This window comes from Corvus brachyrhynchos, unplaced genomic scaffold (assembly GCF_000691975.1).
Source record: "Corvus brachyrhynchos isolate BGI_N302 unplaced genomic scaffold, ASM69197v1 scaffold67, whole genome shotgun sequence".
NCBI classification, from domain to species: Eukaryota; Metazoa; Chordata; class Aves; order Passeriformes; family Corvidae; genus Corvus; species Corvus brachyrhynchos.
In genome coordinates, this window is record NW_008239114.1 from 1,098,435 (window position 1) to 1,110,404 (window position 11,970).

The following is an 11,970-nucleotide window of genomic DNA, read 5'->3' on the forward strand; positions in this document are numbered from 1 at the left end:
CTGTCCCTAAACAAGAGACCAGTAAGAATAGGCTGGAGACCAGCAAGGAGAGATTGTAGACCTGCACATCGATTGCTTTGCTGGATCTTTGTGCTAAGAAGAATTCAAAAAGACTGCAGCTCAGCTGCTAGTCTGTGTTTTGTTCATGCCACACTTCTGTGTCTTCATCTCTCACTTGTTAAAACCTCTTTGAATTTTTTAGGTACAAGACTGGCACAAAACTGCAGCTACTTGAGGTTGTTGTTGTATTTATTAGTTATCTTGATTGCTGCTGATTGGGCACTGAAGAGTTGTGTATTTGATAATGAGCTGAAGTCTACAGAAATTACTTGTGAATCTTTTATGGGTCCCACCAGTTTTCCCCTTGTTTTCATCTTGGTTCAGGGTGGTTTTGGGATGGTGAAGGGGATGTCTGCCTGTGCCTGCCCATTCCCTTACCCACTGCTTGTCTCTGTAGAACGGCGGCGAGTGCCTGCGCGCGTACGTGTCGGTGGCGCTGGAGCAGATCGCGCAGTGGCACGATGAGCAGGGTCACAACGGGCTCTGGTACGTGATGCAGGTTGTCAGTCAGCTCCTGGACCCACGGACCTCGGAGTTCACCGCTGCCTTTGTGGGCAGGCTGGTCTCCACTTTAATTTCAAAAGCCGGGAGTGAGCTGGGAGAGAATCTGGACCAGATCCTGAGAGCGATCCTGAGTAAAATGCAGCAAGCGGAGACGCTCAGTGTGATGCAGGTGAGCAGGCTGGGCACCCAGGAGAGTGAGGAGAAGCACCATGAGAAGAAATTGTCATCATTTTCTTTCATTTCGTGCCTGATTATTTTTGGCTCGGGCAATTGGAGGGTCTGTGTATCCTCTTGAAGTAGTCAGGAAAATGCCTGCTCTGATCAGAGAATCATGGAATCTCCTGAGTCAGAAGGGACCCAAAAGAATCATTGAGTCCAACTCGTGGCCCTGCACAGGACACCCCAACGATCCCACTCTGTCCTAACACTCCTTGAACTCTGACAGCTTTGAGGGCATGACCATTCCCTGGGGAGCCTGTTCAGTGCCCCAGCACCCTCTGGGAGAAGAACCTTTTCCTAATACCCAACCTAACCCTCCTGTGACACAGCTCCATGCTGTTCCTCAGGTCTGAAACTTTTTGTTGTCTGGTTATAGGGTAAGCAAGGTTCTCGCAGGTAAGCTGTAATGCACCTTCAGTAGTCCCTCATGCCCTTGTACTTGCAAACCTCCTTTGGAGAGATAGGAGTTGCCTCAGTAGGAATGTTATGACAAAGGCAGCATGTCTTTTTGAGTGGATTTATTCTGTGTTACAAGGATAAATGCCTGGGACTTGAGACAAGGTGAGCTTTTGGTGGATGGGAGGCGTAGTTGGCCTGAGTGAGGTGAGAGACCAGACAAAGAGCTTCACCATCTCTTCTAGCCTTGACCTACTTGTAGTGGCACAGTTTTCTGGAATGATTTTTTCCCAGTGGTCCTCATTCTCTCTCCTGTCTTTTTTTGTCTGTGCCCTCAATGTAAAGCAGCTCGTGCTGACTGCCCTGGTTCCTCAGTAGCAGCTGGGGGAAGACGTTTTGCTGGCACTGCTGAGCAAGATCCCATCTCTGCTCCCAGTGCAGCACTCAGCTGAGCTTCACTCTGCTCTAACCATCTTGTCTTACTTCTCTGATTTTTGAATGTGCAATTTTCAAGCCATCATATGGTGCCACAGCAACCATTCCAATGTCAGCAGATCTCACTTGCTTTAGGATTTTTTACCCCTGGATACACCAATGATTGTTAACTGTTTGGAATGGCTCTCACTTTGCTTGTTTTTGGATTATAAAGATATGGAAGTTTAAATCTGAAGCAGTCCCATGCAGCCCTTGTAGCCAAGAATTTTGCAATGCTGGATCTCTTCCGTGTGTTAGTCTGGAAGATGGGCCTCTGGAGATGGGCAGCTTTTCCCTGAGGAAGGCTGCAGAGATGCCCTCAGACTGGGAGACTGATGTTTAAACATACACAGCAAATGAGTTCTGCCCCTGGTCTTTAGGAGTCAGACTGTAAAACTGTATCTTGTAACGAAACCTTTTCAAAAGTTGTAGTTAAAAAAAAATTTCCCTAAAATCATGTTCAAAATGCATTCAGAATTGGGAAGGTGCTGCTGAGTGATGATATGATGGTGTTTATTGCCTGCATTTGTAGCACAGTGTTTTGCAGCTGGTTGTACTTTCCCTTCCTCCCAGGGCTGGTAAGCACAGCCTTCACTCCTGCAGGGAGCCCAGCTCCTTAAATATTTGATAAAACATTTCCAGCTATTGAATTATGTACAGCTAACACTGCCTTTCTCCTCCTGCAGTCCCTGATCATGGTGTTTGCTCACTTGGTTCACTCACAACTGGAGCCACTCCTGGAATTCCTGTGTAGCCTGCCTGGCCCCACTGGCAAGCCCGCCTTGGAGTTTGTGATGGCCGAGTGGATGAGCCGGCAGCACCTCTTCTATGGGCAGTATGAAGGCAAAGTCAGGTGGGATCCCCAGATACACCTGTGCTGCTGCCCTCATCCCATTGCCACTCAGTGCTGGGCATAGGGAAGGAGGGACCTGGCTCAGATGGGAGCAGTGTTGGGCAGAATTGCTGCTCCCTGCGCTGTCAGTTCTGCTCAGGAGAGCTGTGGTAACTGGAGCAAGCTCTGATCTTCCTCATCAGTGCTCTTCCTGCTGCCTCGTGCGCCTGTGCTGGAACAGAGAGACATGAGGGGGAAGGGGGTGTCTCCTGCAAATACGGGGCTGCTTTTGGGATTGAACTTCTGTGAATGGGATGAAAAGAGCTTCCACACATGGCATTGCCTTTGTAGACTACTGTAGAGTTCCGGGGTGTTGTAGAGGGTTTCCTAAAAGAATCTAGTGATTTCTTGATTTCTTGATCTATTAAAAGTCAATCAAGAAATCAATTGCTACAGTTTTCTCTCCCTTTTGCTGTAGGAGCACGTTTATGTTCTGGTGGAGGCTGAGTGCTGCATTCCAAAGCATGAGATGCTCTGTATTCATTTAAATTTTGTCACAGCTGCTGTATTAGATTTTTCTGGAAATGTGAAGCCTCACAGACCACTCTTAGGGGTCTCACCAGCTGTTAACTCATTTATTAGTGTGTGTTGTTTTGTTATTGTTATGGGCAGTCAAATAGCCTGTGAAATAAATAATGAGAAAAAGCAGGTTCAAAATGGAAGTTAGTGAATAATCTTGAAGAACAAGCAGCAGGTTTGGGGATCCAGTGCTCTTTTTGGTCACACTTTGTCGGTTTCATCCCTAAGCCTGGTGGTTTATCTCCATTTTGACAGTGCAGGCCTGTCTGCAGGATCCCCTGAGGCTTATGGCACAGGGAAAAGCCAAGGCTGACCAGGAGAACAAGGTTAAAGGTGATTGTTTAGAGCTGTGTTGTCCAGGATGAGAGCTGTTTGTGTACAGGCAGTGTAACAGGGCTCCACGCTATATTAAGCGCTTGGATCTGGTTGGTTGTGGTGACACTTACCATGCATTAGTAAATGCTTGGTGTTTCTGTGTCCTGAGGAAAAGCAGGGCCTGCTCCGAGGAGCCTCTTGTTCAGGGTTAGTAGAAGGACCCTGAAGGCAGCTGATGCCTCCTGTGTGCACAGTCCCCATCCACTGAGGGCAGGTTGAAGTAGTGGCTGTTAGGGCTTGGTGAAATGATGGGATAACTTTGGGCAGCTTGGGGTGGCAGGTGAGACCTGGGTCCAAACCAGCAGAAGTCAGAGTCATGGTGTGGGAGAGAGAGAGGGTGAGAAGTGAAAGCACAAAAAGAGTTCAGTTCCACGGAGCTCCCAGACTTCAGTTTGAGATTTGTGGAGCCAGGAGAGAGAGGTTTGGGGGTGCCAAGCGTAGATTTGCAATCTTGACCTGTAGTCAGCATCATCCTCAATGTGCTTGAAAACAGCCTGGAACTGGAGAAGGCTTGAAAGTGTGGAGTAGAAATGTAAGCATCAGAGATGGAAAGAACATGTAAAGGAGAGGAGCAAGCTGGAAGGTCTGAGTGTAGCAGAGCCACGAAGGACCAGAAGTGAAAATAAGCATTGAGGCTGGAGAAAGGGAGCAGATCACTGCTGCAGATCAGCCAAATTACTGCTTTCTTGCCACTGCTTTCCTCTTAATTCTGTCTTCATGTGCACGTGGTGCTGCAGGGGCACGTTTAACCTGGTGGCCCTTCTGAACTGGGGAAACCTTTAATGTATGTATGGATGTCTCTACTGTTGGTGGTGCTTAATCCAAAGCTTGGCCAGTTCCCAGCTTGCTGTGCAGGTCAGGAGATGAGTCCAGTTTCAGATGCTGACATAAAACAGGAGACATGGGAAAATTCTGTAATGCTTGTTCTTGGCAAAGATGTAGAAGAAAGGGCATCTGGGTGTCTGCTGTGGGATGTGTTCCCTGTTAGAAAGGGGCTATGAAAGCCAGACAGTTCAGGGAAATTCCCATCTGTAATTTTCCTATTCTCTGCTCCCAGCTCTGTAGCATTGTGCAAACTCCTGCAGTATGGCATCAACACAGATGACAAGAGACTTCAGGACATTAGGGTGAAGGGAGAAGAAATATTTAATATGGATGAGGGAATTCGGACACGATCCAAATCGGCCAAAAGTGAGTAATCATTTTGCTGGGTTTAACAGGGTTTTTTTCTGTAAGTAGATGCTATGGAAGGCCTTAAATAGGTCTGGCAGATCACACAGAGCTGTGGGAGATAGTTCTTGCAGAAGGTGCATGTTGGTTTTTAGAGCTAATCCATACATCATGTACTTAATATATGTTATTTACCTTCATTCTGCCAAAGACTGATTTGGAAGGCTCCTGATGTCTGATTTAATATAACTGGATGGGGTAATTATTGGGATGGGGAGTTCTTCACTGCTATTTTGCATCATGAGACAGAATTGATGTTTCTGGATGCCTGATAGCTTCTCTGAAAGGAAAGTGTCTTTAGTGCATGCAGAGATTTAAAAGAAAGGGTTGTCTTTGTCAATGAGACACGTTCACAAAAAGCAATGATTCAACAAGTTAGAGATTGCTTTTAAGGAAAACTTGACCAGTCTCCTGCATAAGACTTGTCTTGTTTTTAATAGGTTGAACCCAAAGTCTTTGACTGGAGATTGCTGTTGAGGTTAATCTTTTAAATCAGAGAGAGCAGAGCCCTGGGCAGTTTTTCCTGAGGACTGAGCTCCTGGGGGAGGACACTTGGGGGCTGCTGTCCTCAGCCATCAGTCGGACCTTGGTCCTGCCACTTGCTGTGCTAGAGCTCATGTGTGACCAGTGGTGGGATGGGATGTGGTGGCTGTACAGATCCAAACTGGGAGCCTGTCCAGGCAGTCAGTGCTCCTTGAGCCTTCGGCTGCCATGGGCTTGAGATTTGGAGTGATGCAGGGAAGGGCTAAGGTGACAACTAAGGAGATAAATAGGGGCAAGCACTAGGGAGTTCAAGAGGTAAGTGCTGGTCACAAATCACTTGCCACCTAATTATTCTTGGCTTAAAAAAACCAAACCAACGAATTCTGATGTCTGGTCAGACAGAAAAATGGCAACTGCCAGCATTTGCATTAAACAAAGATTAATACTAGTATCAGTAAGAGCTAAAACTAATGCTCCCAGATTCTTTATTTGATAGGATCTTTACTTCTGTAATTAAGGACAAATACACTGTAGCTATCCCTGTGGAATAGTTCTGCAGGGACACAGCTAAGGAAAAGTTGGATCTTACATTGCCTCAGAAGGGGCAGAGCCATGCCTGGGAGTACTGTGCTGCTCATTTACATGAAAGCATTGGTGGATGTGCAAATGTACTTCAGGAAAGAAAGGTTGGCTCCAGATGACTCCATTAAGCAGCCTGCAGGAGGAGACTCACACATTTCTTGAGCTGTGAAGATTTTCTCCCTGCCCCCTCTTCGCTCCGAATATGCAAGGTTGATATTGCATTGAGATATTTGGGACTGCAGCTCTGACAGTATATGGAAAAAAGGTTTGGGGGTTTTGTCAGTTTTCCTCCCAACCTCCCTAACAAAAAGAAACCCACCCCAACAAAAAAGGGCCTGTTTTGTAACTTTTAATTTAAAGCAGCAAGAATATATGTATTTTTTCTCTTACAGATCCTGAACGCTGGACAAACATTCCTTTGTTAGTAAAAATCTTAAAATTAATAATAAATGAACTCTCTAATGCAATGGAAGCAAATGCATCTAGACAGACAACTGCAGATTGGAGCCAAGGTAAAATGCTGGGTTTGGTTTTTCTCTTTGCATGGCTTAAATCTACTTGATCTTCTCTTGAGAAGCATTTATGGTATAAGAACTTTGTGACAGTAAATCATGTACCTGTAACTACAAAGGCTTGAATAGTGATCCAGAGGATAAGCTCATAGAATCACAGAATCCCAGGCTGGTTTGGGTTGGAAAGGACCTTAAAGCTCATCCTCTTCCACCCCCTGCCATGGCAGGGACACCTTTCCCTATCCCAGGCTGCTCCAAGCCCTGTCCAACCTGGCCTTGGGCGCTGCCAGGGATCCAGGGGCAGCCACAGCTGCTCTGGGCACCCTGTGCCAGGGCCTCCCCACCCTCACAGCCAAGAATTCCTTCCCAATATCCCATTTACCCCTGCCCTCTGACAGTGGGAAGCCATTCCTCTTTGTCCAAAGTCCCTCTCCAGATCTTGTTTTGTTGTACCGTTCATCATTAGCACAACATCTCTTCCTTCCCTGTGCTGTATTGTAAGTGCTACCAATCTCTTCCAGGTAAAAATAAATAAAATGGGAGAATGAACAATCAGTCAGTGTTGTGTGTCCTTAGACCTGAAAATTCTTTTGGGCTAGTTTGGAAGATGGGATCTGACTATGTGCCAATAAAATTACCCTTTTGTGGTGATCTGGTTTGCCTTTCTTCCTACTTCAAGTATCCCTTCTTGTTGTAGCCTTTGCTTGGCTCCAGTTCTGGAATCACTCTAAAAGATTAAGGAAGTCTGTAGGTCTTTTCTCTTTGTTCACCCACATATGCAGGGATGTGTTTGCCTACAAACTCCAGTCCCCTACAGAGTGATCACAGACTGGACCTCTTGGATTTGGATAATTTCTAGAAATTTTGTTTTCTAAACAGATGATTCAAATGATATGTGGGAGGATCAGGAAGAAGATGAGGATGAAGATGAAGGCTTAGCAGGACAGTTCTTATCAGACATTCTTTCCACAAACAAGTATGGTGAGTAACAGCTTGAAAGTCCTTGTTCAAAGCAATAATCAAGTAGGTGACATCCTAGTCAAAGTTTCCTTCCCTTGCCAGCAGCAAAACAAAGGCTGCAGGCACAGGGAAGGAATTCTGCTCTGGGATTGTGAATAAGGACCTTCTGGAGAAGCCATGGCTTTGAGTAACATGGTGATTAAATTGCTGCATTATAAATAACATCACCTGGGAGTTCACATGCTGCCCAGGCTTCACATTTCTGGGAGGTTCCTGCAGGTATTTCTTCTAAAGAGAAAATTGCTGCTCAAAGGTGTAGGTGTGACCCTGGCGTGATGGTGTCCTGGGGATGGGTGAGCTCGTTTGTGGAGAGCCCTTGAGGAGCAAGTGCTGCATAAAGAGATGAGCGGGTGCATCGTCTCTCAGTTTCATGTAGCCTCAGAATGGAGAACTTCACAGGGAAACAGCGAGGGACGCTGCTCACATTAGCTCAGAACTGGCAAAGTGTCACCCTCACATGGGATTAAGGCAGAAGATCCTGGTGCATGGAATTCCCAAACCTGCCTGTGAGTGTCCAATGTGTGCTTGGCTCACCTGCGTGTTCCTCGAGCCTCCACTGACCCTGGTTCTGGGGTTCAGTGGTTTCTGTCACGTTACCTAAAGGACTGAATATTCTGAACACAGTTTTTTTTTCCCCAGCAGTGCTGAAACTATTTACTTTTGGATCCTTGGGTTTCAGTAGTCTAATAGAAAACTTCCTGAGATATTCTGCTCTTTTTGATGTTAAAACCTGCTGATTTGCCTCTGACAGATGAAGATTACTATGAAGATGATGAAGAGGATGATCCAGATGCATTAAAGGACCCTCTTTACCAAATAGATCTCCAGGTGATGCTCTAGAATGAGGGGTTTTATCAGATTCCAATCATTCTCTATAAACTTTAGTTTTTTTAATGTTGTACTTTAACAAATATGTACACACTGGAAACACCAGTTATTGATTGTCATCCAGAAGGCACTCAGTTAATTGAAATTACTTTGGAAAAGGCCGAGTGTCCCAAGAATTTCTGGAGCTATTTTTCCGTATGATTATTATCTATAACTTGGAAATACGAATAAACAAAGCTCTTTGAGCAGAGGGAGATGAGACTTTTCTACCTGTGAGCTTCACAGCTACTGGAAGAAGTCAGGAGTAGCTTGGAGAGTGAACATGACTTGGAGATGCTCCTAGCCAGTCAGCCCCTCTGTTATACTTTGCTCCTGCTTTTCCCACCACCTGCAGCTGTTGATGGGCCCTTCCCTCTGCTCCCACCCTTCTTCCTCTGCTCCAGCCCTTCCCTCTTGTTCCACTCCTCCTCCTGCATCGCTCCTTTCTGTTCCCTTCAATCCCGGGGTCTTACTTGGTGCATGTTGGGATATCTCTCCTGACACATGGAAGCAGCAGGATTTCCCAGGAGGGTGGTGCTGACAGGGTGTTTCTGTCCCTCCCAGGCCTATCTCACCGACTTCCTGTGCCAGTTTGCACAGCAGCCCTGCTATGCCATGTTCTCTGACCACCTCAATGACAACGAGAAGCGAGTGCTGCAGGCCATCGGGATATAGACCCACTCCAGAGACCACACCTGCCATATCTGAACAATAGGTTATTTTTGGCTAATTCCACGTTTTATGATTGGACATAAAACATTTTCCAGTGTCTGCCTGCCTGTTCCAGGTCGACAATGGCCTCGTTGTATTGAGCCTCATCTTAACACACATCTGCTAAGGGAAGGAATCCTGAGAAAGCAGCAAGGACATTGCACATTGGTCTCACCATAGGAGCACTTTCATTTTCCACAGTAACTTTCCAGGAAGTTCTTAAAGATAAAAAATAATGTGTCCTTAATATTTTTAAAAGGAAACTGTCTCTACCTGTGAAGAGGCACTTAACTGAGTTTCCCACAGCACAGTCGGACAGAGAAAGTACCTGGGTCACTTACGGATTGCTTGAGAAGTGGGAAAGTTGTTCCCCTGGCTGTTGTTCCTCCTCACGTAACACAGGGTAAATATCTTGATCCTACAACGTGACTTCTTTTATAGAACCACAGACTCTTTTCAGAGCTACCTGGATGGGATGGAGCCAGTTCACAGGAGTTTGGAGGGGAAGCTGACACAATAAACCTGAGTGCATATCTTCTTTCCTGGTGTGGACGGGGCACTGTCGCTCACATCTCCCACGGGAGCAGTTCTTGACTAACACTTGTGTGTGCACATGCTCAGAGGAAGCCACCACTTAAATTTCTGTTCCTGTGGCATGTGGCTACGAAAGACTGGTTTTCTGGAACACAAGGAGCCACAATTTTTAGGGGAAAATAAAACTGATTGTATTTAACATATTTGCTCCATGACAGCCACTCTGAAGTCCTTTGCTTTTTTCACACTCCTGTGTGTATTTTTATAGAGTGGTAAAATAACATTTGCAAATTGATTTCCCCATGAGAACAGTGTGATGTATCTCACAACACCTCTCTGCCTTTGGTTCCCTTTTGGGGAAAATGAAAATAAAACTATTAAAATGTACATTGGTATGCTTCTTATAAAACAGATTTAAAAGGAACTTGTGCTTGTTTCCAGAAGTCCCTTTTTAAAGACATATTTCTCCTTAGGACTCATTCTGTACGTGCTGCCAGAGGATGTTTGGGTGTTTCATGGGAGTCACCTGACAGAAAGGGAGTCCTGTGCTGTATGTATCTGCTGCTTAAAACCACAGGCTGAGCCATTACAGTTTCCTTTTAAGAAAGGCACTTGCTGTTCCTTTGTGGAATAATTTGCTTCTACGTTGTATCAAAACCTCTGTAACCTGGAGTCCTTCTGTATCTCACTGGTCTCCTGTACCCAAGAATGGGCAGAGCTAGAGGGGAACCCCCATCCCCTGCAGACTCCTCTGAGCTGTTCTCAGTATTTTGTGTGCCTAACTATTAGAAGCAGGGTTTGAAGCCTGATTTTTATGTGTCTAATAAGGTACGAGCTCTTCCCATGCCATTGAGTCTCAGTGTCTTTCTTCCCTGCGGATTCTCTGGTCTATGAGAATATCTGATTAAACAGGGTGCCCTGACCCTCCTGTCATACAGTCCAGTAGGAGTTTTGTCCCGAGGCCTTTGTCTCTCAGCTTTCCCTGAAAGGACCAACAAGTTAAACTGAACAGTGCTGTTTTGAAAACCCACCAAGAAGTGGATGGCTGCAGTGGTGTGTCCACATGGCTGTTCAGGAAGGGTCAGGAGTGTCCTCAGAGGAATTGGTCCCATTGCTGGGAAGAGGCAGGACCAGCTCTTTTTGCTGTGTGAGTAGCAAAGGCTCAAACCCAACCATCCATACCTGGAGAAAAGTGAATGCCAAACACTGAGGTGTGTTCAGGGTGGCGAGAGTAAGCAGCACTTTGAAGGCTGGTTAGCCTGGGCTCACAGAGGTGCTGGTGGGGTTTGTGTGCTCTCCAGTGAGAGCTGGAGCTGGCGTCCTGTGCCTCGGGGAGCTTTTGCCAGGTCAGAAGGTGGATTTAAACAAGACCATGAAAAATGAGGCTGACATTAGTACTGGCACTGAACTGAGACATCTAAGGGTGTCTGTGATTCTGAGTTCCAAAAGGTGGATGGGTCAGTTCCAAAAGCTGGAGCTCATCAGTGTTTTAGGTAAAAAATGCTTTGATTTGCAGCTATCAGTGGTTTTTCGGGGAGTGTGAGAAGGGAAGGATGGGGGCATAAGTGACACTGTCTCTACGTGTAAAGATACGCTTACCTGAGTTTCCCACAACACAGTCGGACAGAAAAAAGGCACTGGGTCCCTTACAGATTGCTTGAGAAGTGGGAAGGTTGTTCCTCTTGCCTGAACTGGTGCTCTGCACTCTCCCTCCTGCATCCTCAGCGCAGGTGCAGCCTGAGCTGGCCGGGCATGGTGCTGCTGCATGGCAGCTGAAGCTTGGGACCAGCCCTGGAGGGGCAGGACTGGCACAGGGATGTCGTGGTTGTGCAGCAACTATTGCCAGCAACCTCACCGTGTGCAGGGTGGTCTTGGCAAGAAATACTCTGACTCAAGCAATCCCTAGGAAGAGGCTGGATAGGATTGTGAGAGAGTGCACGAGGGAGATGGTTTGAGGGACCTCAGAGGAGTCCTTCTGGTGCTCATGACTTCATTGCTTTTCTGCTTTCCCACTGTCATCTTTCCTAACAAAATTCTGAAGGCTCCATTATGTGTCTTTATACAAAGGATTGTGTTTGCTTCAGGAATTGTGCTGAAAAACCTCTGACTAGTAACACAGTGATTGCTCAGGATGGAAACTGCTGGACTCTGTGAAGCAGCATCTGAGGTGTGGTTTTGAGGTGCAGCACCATTTGTGTTGTCGGCTGTTGCGAAGAAACTAAACTAATAGTCATAGAGGTGACTGACACCATGGTAGGAAACATAAACTAAGGAAAAGCAAAGGGTGGGCTGCGGGCGACTGCACAGCCGAGGGCAATGCCACTGCTGCGTTGGTGCCTGGCGCACATATCCTGCTCAGGACTCGTCTATGGGGATGAACTGGCCGTGTTTGCTCACTGAGTGTTCTCCGGAGAGTAGCACGAAGCTCCGACTCCACGGGCCGTGTTCAACCAGCGAACCGCCCAGCTCGGACCCTGGAGTGAGACTTTATGCATATTCATGAGTATTGTTCTCTTTGGGGGTGAGGTTTTTTTTAATTAACAAATAAAACTCTTGTAACGTAGAACCCCGCCTGGCTTCCCCGTCTTTACC

General features: G+C 46.5%; 1 protein-coding gene across 1 annotated transcript in view; it reads left to right on the top strand.

The window, feature by feature from the left end:
* IPO9 (importin 9) overlaps positions 1-9,802 on the top strand; it is a 29,075-nt gene extending 19,273 nt beyond the window's left edge. Inside the window, 7 exon segments of the mRNA XM_017739847.1 lie at positions 458-733; positions 2,340-2,506; positions 4,497-4,630; positions 6,127-6,246; positions 7,126-7,227; positions 8,018-8,094; positions 8,698-9,802. Of these exon segments, the coding sequence (XP_017595336.1) occupies positions 458-733; positions 2,340-2,506; positions 4,497-4,630; positions 6,127-6,246; positions 7,126-7,227; positions 8,018-8,094; positions 8,698-8,808 (987 nt within the window). The 3' untranslated portion in view covers positions 8,809-9,802.
* Positions 9,803-11,970: the final 2,168 nt, after the last annotated feature.